The sequence below is a fragment of the Staurois parvus genome, unplaced genomic scaffold, assembly GCF_062004578.1.
Source record: "Staurois parvus isolate SC_StPar_1 unplaced genomic scaffold, SC_StPar_1.0 ptg000726l, whole genome shotgun sequence".
In the NCBI taxonomy this organism is placed as follows: domain Eukaryota; kingdom Metazoa; phylum Chordata; class Amphibia; order Anura; family Ranidae; genus Staurois; species Staurois parvus.
In genome coordinates this window covers 344,155-370,178 of record NW_028318522.1, presented here as the reverse complement: position 1 = coordinate 370,178, position 26,024 = coordinate 344,155, and the positions used below count along the sequence as shown (strand labels likewise).

General features: G+C 43.3%; 1 protein-coding gene across 2 annotated transcripts in view; it reads left to right on the top strand.

Annotated features, from left to right (window-relative positions):
- Positions 1-22,970, top strand: part of LOC149445349 (uncharacterized) — a 38,209-nt gene extending 15,239 nt beyond the window's left edge. For both annotated transcript variants that reach the window (XM_089653894.1, XM_089653895.1), the window contains 8 exons: positions 1,812-1,841; positions 2,541-2,579; positions 4,671-4,751; positions 6,942-7,184; positions 9,205-9,285; positions 9,723-9,806; positions 13,394-13,487; positions 16,144-22,970. In XM_089653894.1, the coding sequence (XP_089510020.1) occupies positions 1,812-1,841; positions 2,541-2,579; positions 4,671-4,751; positions 6,942-7,184; positions 9,205-9,285; positions 9,723-9,806; positions 13,394-13,487; positions 16,144-16,207 (716 nt within the window). In that variant the 3' untranslated portion in view covers positions 16,208-22,970. The remainder of the gene's footprint in view (positions 1-1,811; positions 1,842-2,540; positions 2,580-4,670; positions 4,752-6,941; positions 7,185-9,204; positions 9,286-9,722; positions 9,807-13,393; positions 13,488-16,143) is intronic.
- The last annotated feature ends 3,054 nt before the right edge of the window (positions 22,971-26,024 follow it).

The window sequence follows — 26,024 nt, the reverse complement described above, 5'->3', positions numbered from 1 at the left end:
ATTGCTCTTAAAAATAAAAAGAATAGACAGAGTCTTAGAGTTAACCAAGACCCTGGACAGTCTTTAGATATAATAAAAGCCTCTACAGCTATAGGTATGTCTATGATGCTGGTAATTTTGGTGGTGGTGATTCTATGCCCATCATGGACGATGATGTTCCTGCCCTTGAACTGCACCATTTTCAGGAATCATGCAATCGCAGCCTCTGGGACCAGATGGGAGCCTGAGCCTTAATGTCTACCAATGTTGCTAACATATTCATTTTATTGTTGACCACATTTTATTGTTATCAATACACAATTGCTCTTAGAATCAGGGACAGAAAGAGAGTCTGGGATTTAACCAGGACCTAGGCTAGTCCTTAGTTATGAATTAAGCCTTTAAAACTATAGGTACATCGATGATGTTGGTAATTTTGGTGGTAGTGATCTCAAGTCCAGCAGTATGTTCCTACCTATGTGACTTCACAATTTCTAGTAAAATGAAGAGGGCAGAAAGAGTATGAGATTTAACCATGACCCCGGCCAGTCCTTAGTTATGATAAGAGCCTCTATAACTAAAGGTACTTCAATGACTTTGGAAATTTTGGTGGTAGTGATCTCATGCCCATCATGGACAGTGATGTTCCAGCCTAGATTATTACACAATTGCTCTTAAAAGTAAAGAGAATAGACAGAGTCTTAGATTTAACCAAGACCCTGGCCAGTCCTTAGTTATAAGAGCCTCTACAGCTATAGGTATGTCTATGATGCTGGTAATTTTGGTGGTGGTGATTCTATGCCCATCATGGACGATAATGTTCCTGCCCTCGAACTGCACCATTTTCAGGAATCATGCAATCGCAGCCTCTGGGTCCAGATGGGAGCCTGAGCCTTAATGCTTACCAATGTCACTAACATATTCATTTTAACGTTGACCGCATTTTATTGTTATCATTACACAATTGCTCTTAGAATCAAGGGGACAGAAAGAGTCTGGGATTTAACCAGGACCCAGGCCAGTCCTTAGTTATGAATCGAACCTTTATAACTATAGGTACGTCGATGATGTTGGTAATTTGAGTGGTAGTGATCTCCAGTCCAGCATTGACAGTAATGTTCCTACCTAGATGATTTCACAATTTCTAGTAAAATTAAGGATTTAACCATGACCCTGGCCAGTCCTTAGTTATGATAAGCACCTCTAAAGTTATGTCTATGGCATTGGTATTTTTGGTGGTGGCGATCTTATGCCCATCTTGGACAATGATATTCCTGCCTAGATTATTACACAATTGCTCTTAAAAGTAAAGAGAATAGAAGGAGTCTTAGATTTCACCATGAACCTGGCCAGTCCTTAGTTATGATAAAAGTCTGTAAAGCAATAGGTATGGCAATGAGGTTGATATTTATGGTGTTGGTGATTCTATTCCCATCATGGAACTGCGCCAATTTCCGAAATCACGCAATGGTAACCTTTGGGACCAGATGGGAACCTCAGCCTTTATGCCTGCTGACAGCTTCTCTTTATTGTTGACAGCATTTATCCAGATTATTACACATTTGTGCTTAGAATTAAGGGGACAGAAGGAGTCTGAAATTTTACCAAAACCCTGCCCAGTCTTTAGATGCCATAGGAGCCTTTATGACCAAAGGTACGTCTATGACATTGGTCATTTTGGTGGTGGTAATCTTATACCAAGTGTAGTAAATTAATATTTACTAATAATAATTATAATTACCATTATACTGTTTTCCCTGAGATTTTCAATTATTACTATTTGACGAATGAAAAAAGTGAATCCTTTCCCAACAACTTTTCTCTGTTTTTAGATTGTTTTTGGACATCAATCATCATTTTCAGTAAGTACTTTAAAAGTTATCTTCACATTATTAAAAATGTAAATGGTCATTCCTAATGAACTGTTTATTTATGAATGAACTCCATAAGGTTTCCATCATCCTACAGCTTGCTAAGTGTACATTTGGTTTTAAAGGAAGGATATCAAAAAACATTTAAAAGATTTTTTAAAGTACCGGTACTTGCTTTATAGTATATTGATAGGAAACAAATGCAATATAACAATATAACAAGATTTGTCCTAATATATCCGGAAAGTCCGTTTCACATATGGCAAACCAAATGTGATAACAAACACATACAATATAATGTGAATTGTCCCATTGTATGCACAAAATCCTTTTCACATGGAGTGAAACAACTGCAATGACAAAGAAATGCAATATAACAATGTAACAATATAACAACCAAATAGGATTTGACCCAATATATCCAAAAAATCCTTTTCAAATAGTTGTATGTTCATATAAATTCATCTCCACCGTTAACAAAGTTAATGATGATGAAACCCATAGTTGTGGAGCTTGGTCATGTAGATGGCGTTGGAGGGGGGGGGGGGAAACTTGTGAATCACATGAAGAGCTGGAGAGTGCATGTACCAAATCTGGCTTTGGAGGGTGGAAAAAGAACTGATATGCTGGCAGGACTGTTTTGATGTATGTTGAATTTGATTGTCATTGTTAAATATTCCCTCTTTATAGGTGTGACCGTCTTAGTCTCTGGTACAGCAGCGATTTCTTGTAAGTGAAAGCTTTGTTTACAAAACTGATGACATCATCACTTCAGCTTCACAGTATCAGATGTGTCTTTAGGGCTCTTTTCTAGAGCAGCATGGCATTAGAAAAATCCATTGTTTTCAATCCATTCCCACCAAAGCATCGCAATTTGTCCATTCCCACCACTGCATCGCAAGTTGTCCATTCTCACCAATGCATTGCAAGTTGTCCATTCCCACCAATGCATTGCAAGTTGTCCATTCCCACCAATGCATTGCAAGTTGTCCATTCCCACCAATGCATTGCAAGTTGTCCATTCTCACCAATGCTTTGCAAGTTGCCCATTCTCATCAATGCTTCACAAGTTTTCTAGAGCAGCATGGCATTAGAAAAATCCATTGTTTTCAATCCATTCCCACCAAAGCATTGCAATTTGTCCATTCCCACCAACGCATTGCAATTTGTCCATTCCCACCACTGCATCGCAAGTTGTCCATTCCCACCAATGCATTGCAAGTTGTCCATTCCCACCAATGCATTGCAAGTTGTGCATTCTCACCAATGCATTGCAAGTTGCCCATTCCCACCAATGCATCGCAAGTTGACCATTCCCACCATTGCATCGCAAGTTGACCATTCTCACCAATGCATTGCAAGTTGCCCATTCCCATCAATGCTTCACAAGTTGTCCATTCCCACCAATGCATTGCAAGTTGTCCATTCCCACCAATGCATTGCAAGTTGTCCATTCCCACCAATGCATCGCAAGTTGCCCATTCCCACCAATGCATTGTAAGTTGCCATTCCCACCAATGCATTGCAAGTTGCCCATTCCCACCAATGCATCACAATTTGTCCATTCCCACCACTGCATCACAAGTTGCCCATTCCCACCAACGCATCGCAAGTTGCCCATTCCCACCAACGCATCGCAAGTTGCCCACCTCCACCAACGCATTGCAAGTTGCCCATTCTCACCAATGCTTTGCAAGTTGCCCATTCCCACCACTGCATCGCAAGTTGTCCATTCCCACCAATGCATCACAAGTTGCCCTTTCCCACCAATGCATTGCAAGTTGCCCATTCCCACCAATGCATTGCAAGTTGCCCATTCCCACCAATGCATTGCAAGTTGCCCATTCCCACCAATGCATCACAATTTGTCCATTCCTGCCACTGCATCACAAGTTGCCCATTCCCACCAACGCATCACAAGTTGCCCATTCCCACCAACGCATCGCAAGTTGCCCATTCTCACCAATTCATCTCAAGTGGTCCATTCCCACCAATGCACTGCAAAGTGTCCATTCCCACCAATGCATTGCAAAGTGTCCATCCCCGCCAATGCGTCACTTTGCATTGTGTTGGCAAAAAGTCCCCATGCTGCATGATGGGTGGCAGACCTGCAGTTTGCATTTCAAGATATTAGAGATTCAATCTTTTAATAATGCATTGCATGGTGATATATGTCAATGATACACATAGTAAAGCTGAACTCCAGGCACACACAGTTTATGCAGTTGTATATTCCTTTAAACTAAACGCATTTTTACCTGCAGCCATGACATACTGTATATACAGATGTTATAATTACTTGAAACTGTCTTGTTAATAGCCCCCGGGGCAGCATGTGGGTCCATTCAGGTGTACTGCATGTGGGTACTGCATACACATGTGCTGACAGGAGCTAGTAGGGTTTGTAGCTTCCCTATGTGTTGCTTATTCTTCCTTTTCCCATCATCAGGCTGAAAGAGGTGAAGTGACACCAATCCCTATCAGAGGAAGTGGTGTCGCTGTTCTGGCTGTGCTTTCTGGAAGGATGCCATACAGAATTGCAGAACTACAAATGGTAGTTACCTTGCAGCCTTGCTAGTCTTCTAACTTCACTACTCTCTGGGTCACTGACATGGCCAAAGGAGTCAAAATGAAGTAACTTGGGCAGTATTCAAGCCATTAGATAAACATGACAGCCAGGCAAAGAGCATTTTCTAAAGGAAGTCAGCAATGGCAGCTTCTATTTCTCTCAGCCCTGGTATCTTTAATGTGCTTTTGTATATTTGCTGAGTATCAATGGAATACTGTCCGTATATATTTAATTATTTGCTTATATTGCAGTTCACAAACGTTCCGTGGAGGAGGTGCCTGAAATCCGAGCTCAAAGATTGGAGGATCCCACATATGAATCTGCTGGTAAAGGTAGGAAAAGACGGCTTTTATAACTGGGAGAAGGCTAATCAAATGCATTTTTCACCTTCCCTTTCCCTTTTCTATGTTATCTCCCTTTTTCCCTTCTCTTTCCCTTTTCCTCTTTTTTTTTAAATTTCCTTTCTTTTCTCTTTCCTGTCCTTTTTTCTTTCCTTTTCCTCCTCTCCTTTCCTTTCCTTTCCTTTCCTTTTTCCCTTTCCTTTTTGATTTTTTTCCCTTCTATTCCCTTTGCTCTTACCTTTCTCTTCCTTTCCTTTTTTTTCATTTCCTTTCCTTTCCTTTCCTTTCATTTCCTTTTCCATTTCCTTTCCCTTTTTTCTTCTTTTTCCTTTCCTTTTCCCTTTTCTATTTCCTCTCCTTTTTTCCCTTCCTTTTCCCCATTTCCTTTCCCTTTTCCTTCCTCTTCTCTTAAAAAATGCAAATATGTTTTATTGGCAAGACCGAATATATTTATCAGCATTACCATTGAGGAGTTATTATGGGTTAGGTCAGTGGTGGGCAACCTTTTTTTTCAACTGAGCCAAATCTCGCCAAAACCACGATTGAAATTTATTTTGAGAGCCACATTTTTAAAACTGAAAATACATCCCCCATATAGTAATTCATCCCCCATAGTAATTCATCCCCCATATAGTAATTCATCCCCCATATAGTAATTCATCCCCCCCATAGTAATTCATCCCCCCTATAGTAATTCATTCCCCATATTGTGTCAATTCACTTACGTTTGCTCCGCGCGTTCCTCTCGCCGTGTTCCCGCGCCGTTCCGGTCTTCAGGGCGGACTGTGAGAGGAGAGGAGTTCATCACGCTGCCCCGCCTACATCCTGACAGCCAATGTTTGCCACGCTCCGCGGGCCGGATTAAAAGGTCCGCCGGGCCGTATACGGCCCGCGGGCCGTAGTTTGCCCATTGCTGGGCTAGCTGCAGAGTCCTGACTTTTGGGGCGGCCGCCCGAGAGGAGGGAGGGGAGCGGGCGCCCGGCACACAGAAGAGCCGCATTAAACTGTGTAAAGAGCCGCATGTGGCTCGCGAGCCGCGGCTTGCCGACCACTGGGTTAGGTGATAGAGAAGACTTGATCAAAAAACTGATTGAATGCAAGGTAGGAAAAGACGGCAAACTTTTATAACTGGGAGAAGGCTAATCAAATTAATTTTCCACCTTCCCTTTCCCTTTTCTATTTTCTCTCCCTTTTCCTCTTCTTTTTTAATTTCCTTTCTTTTCTCTTTCCTGCCTTTTTTTCTTTCCTTTTTCCTTTCCTTTTCTTTCCTGTGCTTTCCTTTCCTTTTTCCTTTCCTTTCCTTTTTCCTTTCCTTTCCTTTCCTTTTTCCTTTCCATTCCTTTTTCCTTTCCTTTCCTTTCCTTTCCTTTCCTTTTTCCTTTCCATTCCTTTCCTTTCCTTTCTTTTCCTTTGCTTTGCTTTGCTTTCCTTTCCTTTTTCCTTTCCTTTTTTTTTTTTTTTCCTTCTATTCCCTTTCCTCTTTCCTTTACTGTCCCTTTTCTATTTCCTCTCCATTTTCCCCTTCCTTTTCCCCATTTCCTTTCCCTTTTATTTTCCTTCCTTTCTTTTTCCTTTTCCTTCATCTTCTCTTAAAAAATACAAATATGTTTTATTGGCAAGACCGAATATATTTATCAGCATTACCATTGAGGAGTTATTATGGGTTAGGTCAGGGGTGGGCTACTGTGGCCCTCCAGCTGTTGGTGAACTACAAGTCCCATCATGCCTCTGCTTTTGGGAGTCATGCTTGTAACTGTCAGTTTTGCAATGCCTCATGGGACTTGTAGTTCTACAACAGCTGGAGGGCCACAGTTGCCCACCCCTGGGTTAGGCGATAGAGGAGCCTTGATCTTAAGACTGATTGAACGCAATTACAAATCCTTTGGCATCTAAACCAATTCCTCTCTATATACTCCAAGTGCAGGGGCGGACTAACCATTCAAGCTCACGGGCACTGCCCGAGGGCCCGGGGTCAGTAGGGGGCCCTATAAAAGGTACCTTTTTATAGACTTTTTTGGGTGTGCTTTGAGTGTGGGCAAGGAAACAGGGGCCCCATGATTACCTATTGCCCCGGGGCCCCTTGAGTTGTCAGTCCACCCCTGTCTAAGTGTGACTTTTTCCAGGGGTTCACTGAACAAGCATCCCAGACTCTTTACCCTTTTTGTCTTTCCTCATTATTAGATATATGCACTGCAACTTGTAAAGTGGGAGATCCCCCCATTTTTATAAACCTGGAAGAAAATCGAAAAGCTCTGAGTTCAGGTATACAGTGTCCAGACAAAGAGGAACATTTGGAGATCAGCACCTGTTTCGTAGATGACTCTTTACTGAAAGTTTCATTTAAGAGTGGAAAAGAAGGATCTCTGTTCATAGAACACGGCACAGGAAGGAGTCAGCCTACTTCCATAGACATGAAGAATAGAGGTAAGCAATGAGGTTTTCTATCACCAATATCCATGCCTGGTACTGAGGATGCTGAATGGCTAAACATAAAAGTGATATTAATTATATATTTGCTTTATTGTTGGGTGTGTTTTCTTGGATAATGAAGTCTGAAGTTCACAAACTTTGTGGCAAATCCCATTTACATCTATGGGAAGGAGGGGTCAATCTTGTTCTTCAATTCTGACCATTTGTGAGGCTCATAAACAAGATCTTGTTAAACAAAAGGCATAGGAAAGCAGACACTGCAATGGGGGACATGGACCAATGCAGAACTTAGAAAAAATGAAACAGTATCACTACCTACGTAGAATCAGCAGCTCTGCCTAACCGTTCCAACAAACACTGAAAATATGGCTGCTGACCAGGATAAAGGCTATACACTGTATTATTGGTTGTTCCTTATTTCTGAAGGGAAACCTGCAAAGCTTTTGGCCGATGTTTGGCAAACCAGCCCACACTGTGGCAAATCATGATGCTGATCTAGGGCAGGTGGCATTCAGGAGAGGATGGAAGTCTTGCCTGCTCCACCTCCCACCCTCCGCTATGCTGCTGGCACCAAAATATAGGACTCTGATGTTTTTGAGGGACTGTGTGATTGGGAGGCTCTGTGACGGGGACACCGATGTGATGAGAACACTAGATGATGGGGGGTATCTGATGTGATGGGAGAACATCTGATGTGATGGGGGACCTCTGATGTGTTGGGAGAACCTCTGATGTGATGGGGGGACCTCTGATGTGTTGGGAGAACCTCTGATGTGATGGGGGGACCTCTGATGTGTTGGGAGAACCTCTGATGTGATGGGAGAACATCTGATGTGATGGGGGACCTCTGATGTGATGGTGGTTCTCTTATGTGATGGGAGGGAATGTGATGTGATGGGAAAACCTCTGATGTGATGGGGGAACCTCTGATATTATGCAAGGACCTCTGATGTGGTGGAGGGACCTTTCATGCAATGGGATGACCTCTGATGTGGTGGAGGGACTTTTCATGTGATGGGATGACCTCTGATGTGAAGGGATGGACCTCTGATATGATGGTGGACCTCTGATGTAATGGGGGGAATATGATGTTATGCAAGGACCTCTAATGTGATGGGGAATCTCTGATATGATGCAAGGTCCTCTGATGTGATGGTGGACCTTTTATGTGATGGAAGGACTTCTGATGTGATGGGAAGGACCTCTGATGTGATGATGGGACCTCTGATGTTATGACAGGACCTCTGATGTGATGAGGGAACCTTTGATGTGATGGGGAGACCTCTGATGTGAAGGAGGACCTCTGATGTGAAGGGGGAACTCTGATGTGATGGGGGGGACCTCTGGTGTGATGATGGAACCTCTGCGATGGAAGACCTCTGATGTGATGGCGGGACCTCTGATGTGATGAGGGAACCTCTGTGATGGGGGACCTCTGATGCAATAGTGGAACCTCTGATGTGCGGAGGAACCACTGTGTTGGAGGACCTCTGATGTGATGGTGAGACCTCTGATGTGATAGAAGGACCTCTGATGTGATGAGTCAACCTCTGATCTGATGGGGTAACCTCTGATGTGATGGAGGAACCTCTGATGTGATAGTGAGACCTCTGATGTGATAAGAGGACCTCTGATGTGATGAGTGACCTCTGATGTGATGGCGGGACCTCTGATGTGATAGGAGGACCTCTGATGTGATGAGGGAACCACTGATGTAATGGAGTAACCTTTGATGTGGTGGGGGAACCTCTGCTGTGATGGTGGGACCTCCGATGTGATGAGGGGACCTCTTACATTATGGGAGGACTTCTTATGTGAGGGGAGAACATCTGATGGTGTGACATTAATTTCATCAAGGTGGTTGTGTGCATTTTCCCAAGCTCAGGTCTCCCAATGAGATTTAACATTTATGTTGTTTTAGACCGGGGTGCTTCAGAATTGTGCATACTTCTAAAAGGTGCTGTGACAAAAAAAGCTTAAGAAACACTAATTTAGCACTTGCTTGTTTTTGCAGCATGCTACCTATCCGTGGAGGACCAAACTTTAACCACAACACCAAAGCCAAAAGAGCCAGAAAATCGTGAAGACAAGAAAGGTATGGCCAGTTTTCTAAAAGACACGTGATAATATTGGTTGACGGCACTTTATCAAGCCTTATGTGCGCTAATTGTCTTACTAAAAATTAAAAGAGCTCACTTAGATGTCCCTGTGTATGGTGTTACCAGCACCTACCAGGGTCAGGGATACACACTCCACCAACAGCTTAGTGAATAGCCTCATCATCCGTTCTGCTAATGGCCAAGTCTTTGGGGTTGCCATTTTGGCTTGAGTTATCCCTGAACTTTCCACAACCATTCCCAAACTGGAACCCTTAGAAGACAGCTAGAACCTCTGAGCGTAAACCCAATGCTAAGAATGCAAAGGCATTCTTACTGAACCCCTCCAACATATTTTAAAGTATGTTTTCTATTTATCATGCTATCTGTACCATCTATCTAAATGTGTCATTGGGTGAATTTTGTCTTTTTACAGAGTGCCCGCCATCCGTGAAGGATTGCTTAGAAACTGAGGAAAAAAATATGAATGTGGTTCCCAATTTGTCTACAAAAGTTACCGGTACGCATCCTTCACAACTTGGAATATGTCCCTCTTAGCTCAATGGTTGTTTGGTTTCACCCAGACCCTGCCCACAGTCTGACTCGTGGATGCCCAGTCATAGGACAGTCTTGCCCAGACCCTGCCCACTTACTGAAATGGCCCACCCAAGCCCTGCCTTTATTTATACGGTGACTGTCCACTCGGCCACCGATCACCATAAAGAGTGTCTTATGGAGTTTCTGCTCATGTGCACTAACTCAAATAAAGGTGATACTGTGATCTCTGGACTTTGCCCAAGATACAACATCATCAGGACTGAGATCCAAGATGCCTGACTGTTGCGGAAAATCTGAGACATTTGGCATCTATGTAGTTGCCTGGCCATAATACTGATCCAATGGCTTCAGACTGTTAAGTTTGCACTTGGACTCCATTCACCACATGCTTGTTCCATACCAAATGGTGTTGAAGACAGAGACTCAGCAAGACAGCCAGAAAACAAGCATTTTCTAAGCAAGTCATAAAAGGCAGCTCCCCTTTTCCTTCCATTACAGGTTTCCTATGCAGTAGGGGCTCATGTACACATGTTTGAAGGTGTATGGCTGTACAACATAAGATACACCTGAATTTGCAGCACCTTGGAGCCCTAGCTACTGCATAACCTATAGGAATGATCTATCTCTCAACCCCCCACCTCACCCCCTGCAATCTCTGCCCAAATCACAAACCTACTAAATGACATATCATTCTGGATGTTGCTCCACTTCCTTAAACGGAACTTCTCCAAAACCGAGCTCCTAGTCTTCCCCCCAGCCAGCACACCACCCCCCCATTGACTTCTCCATCACGTCCCACAATGCCACTGTCAGGCCCGCCCTGCAGGCCAGAGTACTTTTTGTCATTCTGGACTCCAAACTATCCTTCCAGCCCCAAGTCCAATCTTTAACAAACTCGTGTAGACTCCACCTCCGCAACATTGCCAAAATCCGCACGTTCCTAACCCCAGAAACCACTAAACAGCTCATCCACTCCCTCATCATATCACGACTCGACTACTGCAACTCCCTCCTCACTGGCCTGCCTCACCGCTGGCTATCCCCGCTTCAGTCCATCCTGAATACGGCTGCCAGACTCATTCACCTCACCAACCGCTCCGTTTCCTCCACCCCCCTCTGCCAATCCCTCCACTGGCTTCCAATTGCACAACGGATCAAATTCAAAATCCTAACACTGACATACAAAGCTGTCCACCATACTGCCCCAAATTACATCACCGACCTAATATCCAAGTACCGCCCAACACGCACACTCCGCTCCTCACAAGACCTCCTTCTCTCTTGTTCCCTGGTCTCCTCCTCCCATGCCCACCTTCAGGACTTCTCCAGGGTGTCACCCATCCTCTGGAACTCCCTACCCCAATCAATCAGACTATCACCTACTCTCCTCTCCTTTAGGCGCACCCTGAAAACCCATCTCTTCAGGGAAACCTACCCCACCCCCTGCTAACTGCCGACCTCCTCCACTCTCCCTACCACTCCATTCCCCACATCTATTCCTCCCGTACCACCATCCCCTCCCTCCTAGATTGTAAGCTCCAAGGAGCAGGGCCCTCGAACCCCTCATGTATCACATTGTATTGTTATTGTTCTGTCTCGTGTACTGTCTCCCTTTGTAATGTACAGCGCTGAGCGAACTCTAGGCGCTTTATAAATACTGTATAATAATAAAATAATAATAATAATAATAATAATAAAACAGTCTTTCTCAAACAGGGTACCCAGGCACCGTGGGGTGCCTTGAGGTTTCTTCAGGGGTGCCTTGGCAAAATCCCACATTGAAGAAATATATATTTTAAATATATTTAAAAAATATTCTTCCCAAATATATACATATATATGAAATACTACAATTTTGTCTGTATTCAATATATTTCAAAATATATTTCAATAAATAAATGTATATATATATATATCCATTCAGTCATATCCGACCCTTGGCGATTGCATGGACCGTCACTCGTAAACAACTTTTTCCATTTTATATATATATATATATATATATATATATATTATATATATATATATATAAATATACTGTATGTTGAAATGCATTTTTATTACAAAATATATGAAAAATATTTTTAAAAATACATTTTCAAATATACTGTATGTCTTTAAGATTACATTTAATCTACATTTTTGGAATGCATTTAAAATATATGTAAAAATATATGTTAAAATTACTTTTTTATATGTTAAAAAAATCTGAAGAATATATTTAAAAAATATATATTTTAAAAAATATTTTTCATATATTTTGTAATATATAAAAAATGCATTTGAACATGCAGTATATATATTGAAATATATTTTGTCCAGTAAGTCTTTATTCCACTTAAGAATATGTCAGACAGTCAACACGTTTCGGAGGCTCAGAACTCCCTTCATCAGTGTGTAAATGCTGGCAGTTATGGAAAATAATACTAGACGATACATTGTGATCACAATCTGTTGTCCATATTTTTTCCATTGCTTCCAGCACTTGAGCCCTGATGAAGGGGGAATTCTGAGCCATTAAAATGCAATTGATGTCTTATGTGACCTCTTGTCGTATGCAATAAAGACTTGCTGGATTATGGATTCAGCTCTGACACGGAGCATCACTCTGATTAATCCTGGAAGATCTGAAAAATAAAAGGGGAGAAGGGTGGGGATGTCAAATCCCTGGATCGCTGGACCAGCTGCATGGGTACTGACAGCTCATCACCCATGGAGGTAAGTACAGCGAGGATGGGGAGGTGGGGTGAACCTGTATGGAAGATCCATCTTGCGGGGATCATCGGCTTGCAACCTATACGGGGTTAACTGATCTTTCAACACCGGTCCGGTCTGCACCTGCTCAAGAAATGATGTCGGATGCAGGGGCGGACTGACAACTCATGGGGCCCCCGGGCAATAGGGGATCATGGGGCCCCTGTTTTCTTGCCCAAACTCAAGCCTATAAAAAGGTACCAGGGGCATCTCATGGGGCCCCCTACTGACACCAGGCCCTCGGGCAGTGCACGAGTTTCCAAATGGTCAGTCCACCCCTGGTCAGATGGAGGAGGTTCCTGCTATCGCGGCCGTATTTCCTGGTTACAGACAAGTCCCGGATCTTGCACAGCCGTACCTAGATCAGTTAACCCCGTATAGGTTGCAAGCCGACGATCCCCGCAAGATGGATCAGATCTGCAGATTGGGGAGCAATCGACTCCGATCCATTATGCTCAATCCGCAGATCCGATCCATCCTGCAGGGATCGTCGGAGGGGTGACACCAAGTGTTACTGCACTGGGTGACACCATCCCTAGGGACGCCCCTGCCCTACCCTGAAGCTTGCATTCTAAGGTGCCTAACCCACATTCCTACACATTCTAGGGCCAATCAACCTACCCGCATGTCTTTGGAGAGGGTCCGGTGTCACCCTGTGCAAAAGGTGTCACCCGGTGCAGCGCGCACCCACCGCACCCGCCTAGGGACACCACTGCTTTAGAGTTACCAAATTGCCATCTGCTGATGAAATATGATGTTGCCGACTTACTAATGCAGTTTTTCTTGTCATTCTAGATGTTGGAGGAATAAATCGTTTTGTGGGTATCGGTGCACTTGTTCTCATCATTTTTCTTCTGGTACCTTGCAATTATGTGGCCAGGCATAACAAGTGAGTCAGAAACTATCACAGCAGATAATGACACAATAATATCCTACCAAATGACATGCAAATATAAAACAAGCCACTCCTACCTCTCCTTTGTCTACATTTTTTTGCTCCTTTCAAAGGTATATGAAAAGTTCCAGCACAGTTGTATATTCAGTTTGTCCCAGAATACATCTGGGCTCTCTGGAGTGGATGCTGTTGTATTTGGAAGGATGTTTTCTATCCAGGAACAATAAGGATAAACAGCTGGGATCAGGGGCGGACTGACAACTGATGGGGTCCCCGGGCAATAGGGGATCATGGGGCCCCTGTGTCCTTGCCCAAACTCAAAAAAGCCTATGAAAAAGGTACCAGGAGCATCTCATGGGACCCCCTACTGACCCCGGGCAGTGCCCGAGTTTCCAAATGGTAAGTCCGCCCCTGGCTGGGATGTAGGATAGAGACATGGCTGAAAAGCATAGAAGGAAGCTGTAGAGGAAACAGCAATGAGCTTAGTAAAGCATTCATGAGGTTTGATAGTAGAGTAAAACGCTATGGAAATGCCAATTTATGGGGAAACACTTTATAGCAAAAGATATGTGATCATCCCTCCAAATGATGGCGTTCAGGTATCTCCAGCGAAGGATACTGTTAATACTACATCATACAAAGACATTGTAGACAATTGTGCTCTTCCATCCTTGTGGTAAGAGTTTGATCAAGACCAGCATGACTGTGTCCCCGTGTACAAAGCCAGCTCCACAGAGACATGGTTTGACCAGCTTGGTGTGGAGGAACTTGAGTGTCCTGCACAGACCACCGACCTCAACTCTACTGAACACCTTTTGGATGAGTTGGAACACCGATTGTGAGACAATATTTCCCAATAGAATGGAGGGTGTTATAGCCACAAACGATGGCGAGGGGGCAACTCCATAATAATGTCCACCATCCTATTCCCAAAGGTATGTTGGACATTTGATTGGGAATGTGATGTCCAACAAGATCAGAGGTGTGATGGTCAGATTTCCAAAAATTTTTGGCCATTCAGCATATATATGATATAATGTTACATAGCAATTATTAAGCTATGAGGTAGGATTTGATGTTAGGGTCAACCCTACAGAACCCCTCTGGGATCAAATGGAATGCCAATGGTGAGCTAGGTCTTCTCATCCAACAGCAGTACCTAACCTTACAAATGAGAACATATTCCCATAAACACACCCCAAAATCCTGTGGAAAGCCTTCCCTGAAGAATGGAAGATAGTATAGCCCAGGGGCGGACTGACCATTTGGAAACTCGGGCAATGCCCGAGGGCCCAGGGTCAGTAGGGGGCTCCATGAGATGCCCCTGGTACCTTTTTCATAGGCTTTTTTGAGTTTTGGCAAGGATACAGGGGACCCATGATCCCCTATTGCCCGGGGGCCCCATGAGTTGTCAGTCCGCCCCTGGTATAGCCCCAAAGGGGCAGGGGCAACTCCATGTTAATGGCCATGGTTTTGGAATGGGACATCCAATGAGCTCATATACCGCGAAGGAAATAAGTATTTGATCCCCTGCTGATTTTGAATGTTCGCCCCTCACAAAGAAATGATCAGTCTAAAAATCGAATGTTCGGTGTATTGTAACACTCAGAGACAGAAAAGCAACAACAAATTCAGCAGAAATGCATCTAACAAATGATGACTGATTTGCATGTTCATGAGGGAAAGAAGGATTTGATGCCCTTCACAAAACATGGCTTAGTACTTGGTGGCAAATCCCTTGTTGAAAATCACAGAGGTCAGACGTTTCCTGGAGTTGGCCACCAGGTTTGCACACATCTCGGGAGGGATTTTGGCCCACTCCTCTTGGCAGATCCACTCCAAGTCATTAAGGTTTGGTGGCTGACGTTTGGCAACTCTAACTTTCAGCTCCCTCCACAGATTTTCAATCGGATGAAGGTCTGGAGACTGGCTAGGCCACTCCAGGACCTTAATGTGCTTCTTCTTGAGCCCCTCCTTTGTTGCCTTGGCCGTGTGTTTTGGGTCATTGTCATGCTGGAACACCCATCCACCACCCATTTTCAATGCCCTGGCTGAGGGAAGAAGGTTCTCACCCAAGATTTTTTTGTTGCTATTCTGTCTCTCAGTGTTACAATACACCGAACATTCGATTTTTAGACCGATCATTTCTTTGTGAGGGGCAAACATTCAAAATCAGCAGGGGATCAAATACTTATTTCCTTCACTGTAGGTGTGATGGTCAGGTGTCCACCAACCTTTGCCTATATACTATAAATTGGAGTAAATACAAAGTTAGGGGAGAAGGAAAGAGACTGTGTGTTGGGTTTTTTTTTTTAGGCAGGGGGGGGTGTCAGAAAACCTCAACCATCAAATGTCTGTATTCACCAGATCTGATGAAGAGCTCAAAAGGCATTGTGATGCACCAGAAATAGTACTTTTGTCCTTTCTCACAATGGCATCTGCTCACACAAACAATGTAATAAATGTCCAAAAAGTGTTAGGTTTTGGTTTTGGGGTGGGGTGGGCGGCCAGCTTGGTACCATGTTACATTTTACCCCCAGTATTGGTATAAAATGGTACCTGCAGTTTAAAACAAGTGCCAACCTCCAGGCTTGCGTTTGATGTTGAAAATGCAGTAACACCGGAATTTACATTTTGTTTCATATTCCAGAATTCGGGAGATCCAATTTTCCAATCTTCTCAGACAGAATGGAGACATCGGTGGCCAAGTCTAACAAGTTCATTCTTTGAAATCTTCTGATCAAACAGCATTATATCTTTCTGTATTCAATTCATATTTCTTTTTTCCTGTATTATTGATGGCATAGATATGCGTATCTGTATCTGAGTTGTTGTTACATATCATATAGGTATAGGAAAACATATTTCTTTAGGTGAACTAAAATATGAGATTTCTAAAAAAAAATGGATGAAATAATGTGAAAGCATTTCATGTCTGCTAGCCCGAGAGTACGAGAGTATAATGGTTATGCTGACTAGCAAAATGAATGCCATAACAACTCATGGCAGCGATGGAACCCATAGACTGGAGAAGTTGTCTTCTTCCTTCCCTATATTAACCAGATTACCCAACCATCTTATATATATGGCACCTTCATACAAACCAGTCCGTTCAGTGGCTTCAGAGATATAAACTTGTACGTTCAGCTTAGTGTACATGTTTATGGAGACATCTACGATCTGCTTTGCCTGAGGTCTATCAGAACATACCTTCAGTATATATTCCACCATTGTCTATAAAGCCTATTTGCACCTTGGTTGGATGGCATGGGAAGAGCATAGACACAACCTTTTTCTTTTAAAGGACATATGGATTGTCCCCCAGAATAAAATGGTCTTTATATTTTATGCAACTCATGTTTTTGATGAATGTAGAAAACCAGAAAAAAAAACAACAGTATTTTGGTAAAAAATGAAAACCTAGAACTTAAATTTGATACATCATATGAAACAAAAAATAGGAACTGCTACACAGTATTTAGATTTGAAGAACAAATTTGAGCAAATTTAGCCTGTTTCAGTATTTCTTTTAAAAGTATTAATGTTATAAGGGCAATCGTCCAAAAGATCTTCATGAAAAGGGTATAGGGTTATGGACAGCCACTTACTGGAAAAAACGAGGTTAAAGAGACAACTGCTGAGATGTGGTCACCCTTCAAGATCTTCATGACAAAGATATAGGGTGATGGAAGAGCCATCTGCCATACACTTGAGATCTGTTTGGGTGTGGTCACCCTTCAAGATCTTCATGAAAGGGGTATTGGGTGATTGAAGAGCCATCTGCGCTACACATGAGATCTGTTGAGGTGTGAGCACCCTTCAGGATCTTCATGAAAAGGGTATAGGGTTATGGACAGCCACTTATTGAAGGAATGAGGTTAGCAACCTACAACTGGTGATCAAACAGTCTGCAAATTTTCTATCATTCATTTGTGTTCGAATTTTCCTTAAGTTAGTTTGGCTCTGCTTGTTGAAGAGCCAACTGTCTTACAAATTAGATCTGCTGAGGTGTGAGCACCCTTCAAGATCTTCATGAAAAGGCCATAGGGTGTTTGAAGAGCCAGCTGCCTTACACATGAGATCTACTGAGGTGTGGTCACCCTTCAGGATCTTCATGAAAAGGGTACAGGGTGATTGAAGAGCCATCTGTCCTATACATGAGATCTGTTGAGGTGTGGGCACCCTTCAAGATCTTCATGAAGAGAGTACAGGGTGATTGAAGAGCCATCTGCGCTACACATGAGATCTGTTGAGGTGTGAGCACCCTTCAGGATCTTCATGAAAAGGGTATAGGGTTATGGACAGCCACTTATTGAAGGAATGAGGTTAGCAACCTACAACTGGTGATCAAACAGTCTGCAAATTTTCTATCATTCATTTGTGTTCGAATTTTCCTTAAGTTAGTTTGGCTCTGCTTGTTGAAGAGCCAACTGTCTTACAAATTAGATCTGCTGAGGTGTGAGCACCCTTCAAGATCTTCATGAAAAGGCCATAGGGTGTTTGAAGAGCCAGCTGCCTTACACATGAGATCTACTGAGGTGTGGTCACCCTTCAGGATCTTCATGAAAAGGGTACAGGGTGATTGAAGAGCCATCTGTCCTATACATGAGATCTGTTGAGGTGTGGGCACCCTTCAAGATCTTCATGAAGAGAGTACAGGGTGATTGAAGAGCCATCTGCCCTACTCATGAGATCTGTTGAGGTGTGGACACCCTTCAAGATCTTCATGAAGAGAGTACAGGGTGATTGAAGAGCCATCTGCCCTACACATGAGATCTGTTGAGGTGTGGGCACCCTTCAAGATTTCCATGGAAAGGATATAGGGTGATTAACAGCCATTTATTGAATAATGTTTGTGTTCGGATTTTCCTTAAGTTAGTTTGGCTATGCTTGTTGAAGAGTCAGCTGCCTTACATATGAGATCTTCTGAGGTGTGGTCATCCTTCAAGAGCTTCTTGAAAAGACCATAGGATGATTGAAGAACTATCTGCCCAACACATGAGATCTGTTGAGGTGTGGACACCCTTCAAGATCTTCATGAAGGAAGTACAGGGTGATTGAAGAGCCATCTGGCCTACACATGAGATCTGTTGAGGTGTGGTCACCTTTCAAGATCTTCATGAAGAGAGTACAGGGTGATTGAAGAGCCATCTGCCCTACACATGAGATCTGTTGAGGTGTGTGCATCCTTCAAGATCTCCATGGAAAGGATATAGGGTGATTAACAGCCATTTCTTGAAAGGTGATTAACAGCCATTTCTTGAATGTCCATTTGTGTTCGAATTTTCCTTAAGTTAGTTTGGCTATACTTGGTGAGGAGCCAGCTGCCTTACATATGAGATCTGCTGAGGTGTGGTCACCGTTCAAGATCTTCATGAAAAGGCCATAGGATGATTGAAGAACTATCTGCCCTACACATGAGATCTGTTGTGGTGTGGACACCCTTCAAGATCTTCATGAAGGAAGTACAGGGTGATTGAAGAGCCATCTGCCCTACACATGAGATCTGTTGAGGTGTGTGCACCCTTCAAGATCTCCATGGAAAGCATATAGGGTGATTAACAGATATTTATTGAAAGCTGATTAACAGCCATTTCTTGAATGTCCGTTTGTGTTCGAATTTTCCTTAAGTTACTTTGGCTATACTTGTTGAAGAGCCAGCTGCCTTACATATGAGGTCTACTGAAGTGTGCTCACCCTTCAAGATCTTCATGAAAAGGCCATAGGATGATTGAATAACTATCTGCCCTCTACATGAGATCTGTTGAGGTGTGGGCACCCTTCAAGATCTCCATGGAAAGGATATAGGGTGATTAACAGCCATTTGATGAATGTCCGTTTGTGTTTGAAGTTTCCTTAAGTTAGTTTGGCTATGCTTGTTGAAGAACCAGCTGCCTTACATATGAGATCTTCTGAGGTGTGGTCACCCTTCAAGATCTTCATGAAAAGGCCATAGGATGATTGAAGAACTGTCTGCCCTATACATGAGATCTGTTGAGGTGTGGACACCCTTCAAGATCTTCATGAAGAAAGTACAGGGTGATTGAAGAGCCATCTGCCCTACACATGAGATCTGTTGAGGTTTGGGCACCCTTCAAGATCTCCATGGAAAGCATATAGGGTGATTAACAGCCATTTCTTGAAAGGTGATTAACAGCCATTTCTTGAATGTCCATTTGTGTTCGAATTTTCCTTAAGTTAGTTTGGCTATACTTGTTGAGGAGCCAGCTGCCTTACATATGAGATCTGCTGAGGTGTGGTCACCGTTCAAGATCTTCATGAAAAGGCCATAGGATGATTGAAGAGCCATCTGCCCTACACATGAGATCTGTTGAGGTGTGGGCACCCTTCAAGATCTTCATGGAAATGGAACATTGTGATTTGTAGCCATTGGCTAGTCTAGGAACCTTATACAATGTGTAGATTGGCCTGCCACATGATTGTTCCATTAACTGATTGCAGCATAAAAATGTACATTTGCAGTGGTTGAATGCCCACATTTAAGTTCTCTGTTGGCCTAATTTCAGAAGAACGATAGCAGAACATACCAGACAAGGGTGATGAGTAAGCCGTTGAGTAAGCCTATGTGTTCTGTGTTCAGGTGGCTTGTGGAAAACCACCAGGAATGAATCCTTGGTTGGGACATGGGAAAAATGATTGTCTTTTTTGGGGGTAACAGAACCCCCTTATAGAGGGTTTAGATGTGCTTGAGAGCCATTGACTCTGCAGTGTAAAGTACATCCGCAATAGCAAACTTTCAGTGTGGACTTGAGTTTCTGTTAGCACATTTTTGGTCTAATGAAATATTAAGGCAGCAATGGCCACCAATCAAAGAGGCTTGTTGCCTGTGGAGTGCAAACAGCATGTGGCCTATGCTAGGGGAAAGTGAATGACACTGCAGTATACTGTATGGTATATGGCCCTGTATATAGGGCAGTGGTTCTCAACCTGTGGATCGCGACCCCTTTGGGGGTCGAACAACCCTTTCACAGGGGTCGCCTAAGACCATCGGAAAACACATATTTCCGATGTGTAAAGAGCAGCTACTGTGTAGAAAGCAGCTACTGTGTTGAAAGCAGCTACTCTGTTAAAAGCAGCTACTGTGTAGAAAGCAGCTACTGTGTTGAAAGCAGCTACTCTGTTAAAAGCAGCTACTGTGTTGAAAGCAGCTACTCTATAAAAGCAGCTACTGTGTTAAAAGCAGCTACTGTGTTGAAAGCAGCTACTGTGTTGAAAGCAGCTACTCTATAAAAGCAGCTACTGTGTTAAAAGCAGCTGCTGTGTTGAAAGCAGCAGTATTGGAGTTAAAACGACACTCATGAATTATAATTACTGAGTAAATAATTTTATGGTTGGGGGGGTCACCACAACATGAGGAACTGTATTAAAGGGTCGCGGCATTAGGAAGGTTGAGTACCACTGATATAGGGGATAAAAAGAAAGAATGGCACTTTATGTAAATTATAAAAAGACTTAAAAAAAAGACTTAAAATGTACCCTAGAATTTAATTTTTTACAGTTCTCTGGTGTTTTCTGGTTTTGGATAGAGTGGGGAAAGATAAGAACTCCTATGGGGTTGTTACTGTCATTTGTGGGATCCATAGTAGAGATTTCCTTTATTTCCTGTCCTGATGACAACGACTATACCAGAATACCTCCCAGCAGATAAACAGGGAGGTAAAATACAAAAAAATAATAAAGTACAGCGCTGCGCTTTATTATTTATTGTATTTCTAAGGGTTTTATTTGGTTACCTGAGTGTATCAGCTGCTTTATTAGAGAGCGCTCACTACCGTTATTTTACTACAGGGAGGTAAAATACCTCGTATTGATGGTCAGTGGGTGAAAAAATTGGGGTAAAATGGGGCACTGGTAATCTGTGGAGGTGGGGGGGGAGGCACTGGTACTCTTTGGGGGAAGGTGGGGAGCATTGGTACTCTGTGAGGACACTGGAACTCTGTGGTGGTAGAAGGAGCACCGGTTCAGAGCAATAAAGGAGCCCAAGCCCGGTAGTGGGACCCCGCCGGCAGCGGGACACCAGCATTTCGGTAAAATCCCGGGACAGTCCTGCAGAATCCAATACCATTGGATTTGTTCACCAGACAGGAAGTAAGGAAAAATCTGTGACACCAACACAGACACAAATAAAACCTCACAGAGGTTCCGCCTTCCCCACTTCATCCAAAACTAAAAACCAAAATGTCAACCACTACGCCGTCCACAGCATTGATCACCATTGGCATTAATCAACTTTGGTTTTATTGGAGCATTAAAAAAAGGAATGTAACGGAAAAATCACTTTATAATTTATAATTTAAAAAAAAAAATCTTACACTATTGTATTATTCTGCAGAGTTCCAGCATTTTTCTGTTTCTTTTTTTATGATTTGTGTGTCATATGTTTTGTAAGAATTGGTTATCGAACAAAACGGGTGCATCCGCTGCTTTTATCATAAGACTGCATCAAAAAAAAAAACAAAAACAAACAAAAAACTAAATAAAAAGCATTATTAGCCTGTATTTACCGATCGTTTCCAAATTTTAATTCATTTTCTCCACCCATCGGCTCGCTTTCAACCATTTTTTGGGATCGAAGAAGCGTTTGGGTGGGTTTGAATTCTCCAGTCACATTCAAGTCAATTGTATGGAGCAATCACTTGAATCTGAAATGATCATTTTTTACTTTTTCTAATTATTTTTCCAATACCGTTGGATTTGTTCACCAGACAGGAAGTAAGGAAAAATCTGCGGCACCAACACAGACACAAATAAAACCTCACAGAGGTTCCGCCTTCCCCACTTCATCCAAAACTAAAAACCAAAATGTCAACCACTACGCCGTCCACAGCATTGATCACCATTGGCATTAATCAAATTTGGTTTTATTGGAGCATTAAAAAAAGGAATGTAACGGAAAAATCACTTTATAATTTATAATTAAAAAAAAATAAATCTTACACTGTTGTATTATTCTGCAGAGTTCCAGCATTTTTCTGTTTCTTGTTTTATGATTTGTGTGTCATATGTTTTGTAAGAATTGGTTATCGAACAAAACGGGTACATCCGCTGCTTTTATAATAAGACTGCATCAAAAAAAAAAAAATTTACAAAAACGAACAAAAAACGAAATAAAAAGCATTATTAGCCTGTATTTACCGATCGTTTCCAAATTTTAATTATTCATTTTCTCCACCCATCGACATTTTTTTGATGCTTTGGGATCGAACAATCAGTTGGGGAGGTTTGAATCTTCCATTCACATTCAAGTCGATTGTATGGAGCAATTACTTGAATGAAATGATCATTGTTTACTTTTTCTAAGTAGATCGATCATTTGAGGCTTCCGCTCGGTAAATACAATCCTGTCGAACAGTTTGGCTGTTACTTTATAACCCTCCAAACTGAAACAATGTTCACCTTTTAGAAAATATTAATTTGATCGTGTTTTAATCATTTCAATAAAATTTTTGATCTCCATCTGTTGTGTGTTTTTATTAAACGCGGTATAGAAGCGATAGGGTGCATTTATTTATAAAAAGAAAAAGAATGCGTAGCTATTCGTCCAATGAAACTGTCGTTACCAGGGGTGGACTGACAACTCATGGGGCCCCCGGGCAATAGGGGATCATGGGCCCCTGTGTCCTCGCCCACACTCAAACCACACCCAAAAAAGCCTATGAAAGGTACCAGGGGCTTCTCATGGGGCCCTCTACTGACCCCGGGCCCTCGAGTTCTCCAATGGTCAGTCCGCCCCTGGCCGTTACATTCGTTCTAGGTCAAGGGTAGGCAATCTGCGGCTCTCCAGCTGTTGCAGGACTACAAGTTCCATCATGCCTCTTCAAGTCATAGCTGTAACTGTCAGTTTTGTAATGTTGCAATGCCTCATGGGAAATGTAGTTCCACAACAGCTAGAGAGCCACAGGTTGCCTACCCCTGTTCTAGGTGAATGGGAAACAGTTGAATGTTCTATTTCCTCTACAGGTTGAATGTTGTTTATTGATATAAAAAAAAAACATTGTGGTTTTGGGAAAACACTGCATTAGAGCTGATGATCAAAGGAAATAAATACTTATTTCCTGTTATCCTCAGCGCCATCTCATGGTCATAATGTGGTATTGACACAAACCACTTTATGAAGGGATAACATTCGACCTGCAGAGGAAATGGAAGGAGAACATTCCCCATTTCCACAGGAGGAATGAACAAGCTGTTCTACTTGACCAATAGCTATGCAAACTTTTAAGAAAAAAAAATAGGCCTGGACTCACAGGTGATAATAATGGGACCTGTCTTCATGGCCAAGCCTTGCTGGCTGATATTTCAATGTCCAATTAGACTCAGTGGCCTGCTACACTCAGGGGGGGATGTTTTGTAGTCTTGTTTTTACTGCTCCATAGTTACAATACAGTGGGTTCATAGTTATCTCTGTGAACTTCAGAACCCCTCCACCCTTTATTATGGGTATAAGGAGAGGGACTGGTTTGTAGTCCTGCCCCTCAATAGTTACAGTATAGTGAGTTAATAGTTACCTCGGTGAACTACAGAACCCCATCCACCCTTTAGTATGGCAATAAAGAGGGGGGGGGGGGTTGTAGTCCTGTTCCTGCTCCTCCATAGATACAGTACAGTGAGTTCACAGTTACCTCTGTGAACTACAGAACCCCTCCACTCGTTGTTATGGCAATAAAGAAAGGGGGCTGTCTAGTAATCTTGTTCCTGCTCCTCCATAGATACAGTAACGTGAGTTCACAATTATCTCTGGGAACTACAGAACATGCGTTAAGATTTGCATTTGCAGGTTTTCGATACATTTTAATTAAAGTGTTTCAAAGCTTTTGGAGAGCTCTGTAAATGCTTTATAAATGCCCAGTGCAGGGGCGGACTGACCATTCGAGCACTCCAGCACTGCCCGAGGGCCCGGAGTCAGTAGGGGGCCCCATGAGATGCCCCTGGTATCTTTTTCATAGGCTTTTTTATGTTTGGGCAAGGACACAGGGGCCCAATGATCCCCTATTGCCCGGGGGGCCCCACGAGTTGTCACTCCGCCCCTGGTCCAGTGTTCAGAAGCCTGTGTGTACAAGGCAGCACACGGTCCTTCCAGCCACTAAACAGACCCAGCACCAGGGGCGGACTAACCATTTGGGAACACTGCCCAAGGGCCCGGGGTTAGTAGGGGGCCCCATGAGATGCCCCTAGTACCTTTTTTTATAGGCTTTTTTGAGTGTGGGCAAGGACACAGGGGCCCCATGATCCCCTATTTTCCATGGGCCCCATGAATTGTCAGTCTGCCCCTGGGACTGACAATTTGGGAACTCGGGGCCCGGGGTCAGTAGGGGGCCCCATGAAATGCCCCTGGTACCTTTCATAGGCTTTTTTGAGTGTGGGCAAGGACACAGGGGCCCCATGATCCCCTATTGCTTGGGGGCCCCATGAGTTGTCAGTCCGCCCCTGGGACTGACCATTTGGGAACTCGAGCACAGCCCGAGGGCCCGGGGTCAGTAGGGGGCCCCATGAGATGCCCCTGGTACATTTCATAGGTTTTTTTGAGTGTGGGCAAGAACACAGGGGCCCCATGATCCCCTATTGCTTGGGGGCCCCATGAGTTGTCAGTCCGCCCCTGGGACTGACCATTTGGGAACTCGAGCACGGCCCGAGGGCCTGGGGTCAGTAGGGGCCCCATGAGATGCCCCTGGTACCTTTCATAGGCTTTTTTGAGTGTGGGTAAGAACACAGGGGCCCCATGATCCCCTATTGACCGGGGGCCCCATAAGTTGTCAGTCCGCCCCTGCCCGGCACATTTATATCATCATCATGAAAATACAGAACAAGAAATAAAACCCAAACATTGGGTAACCTCCGCGATTCCCTGAGATCCGGACTGGCTGAAAACACAAATGGAAAAGGTTAAAACGACATATTCAGACGTTGGCATTGTCAGAGTTCTTTATTATTTTCCAATCAAATAAATAGAATATTTTATTTAAAAAAAAAAAAAAGAAAGAAAGAAAGAAAAATTGCCACACAGCCAGCAAAATCCTCAGCTCATCAAACAACATAAAAATGGCAAATATGTATAAAAACCCAACAGAAAGAAAACGGAGGCAGATGGAAATGAGGAAAGAATATTTTCCATGGCATTGTACAGCAGGGAATATTGCGGAGAGTGAGAGCGAGTAATAATAGACAGACGGACAGACAGACGCTCGTGTTTAACACCTTCCTGCCCTGTGCGGAATTTGCAAGTGCGCGAAACCGGAAGGGGTTAACAAGCAGGCACAAGAAGACTGTAGAAGCTTGCTTCGGCAAGGCCCGTAGCCTGTTGGTACAGTAAAATTCGGCATGCATCGTACTTGGTTTGGCGGCTACGCAGTAGCCCTACTAAATTATATACTACTGAGGAAAATCTGTCTCGAGCGCGACGTTCTCTCCGAGGCCTGGAGGAAGGGTGCAATGCTTCAAACTCGCCAGAAGGGGGTGGCAGTGTTCTCAGATTGACTGCAAAACTGCTTACTGTTGAAGGGTCCCCAGGGG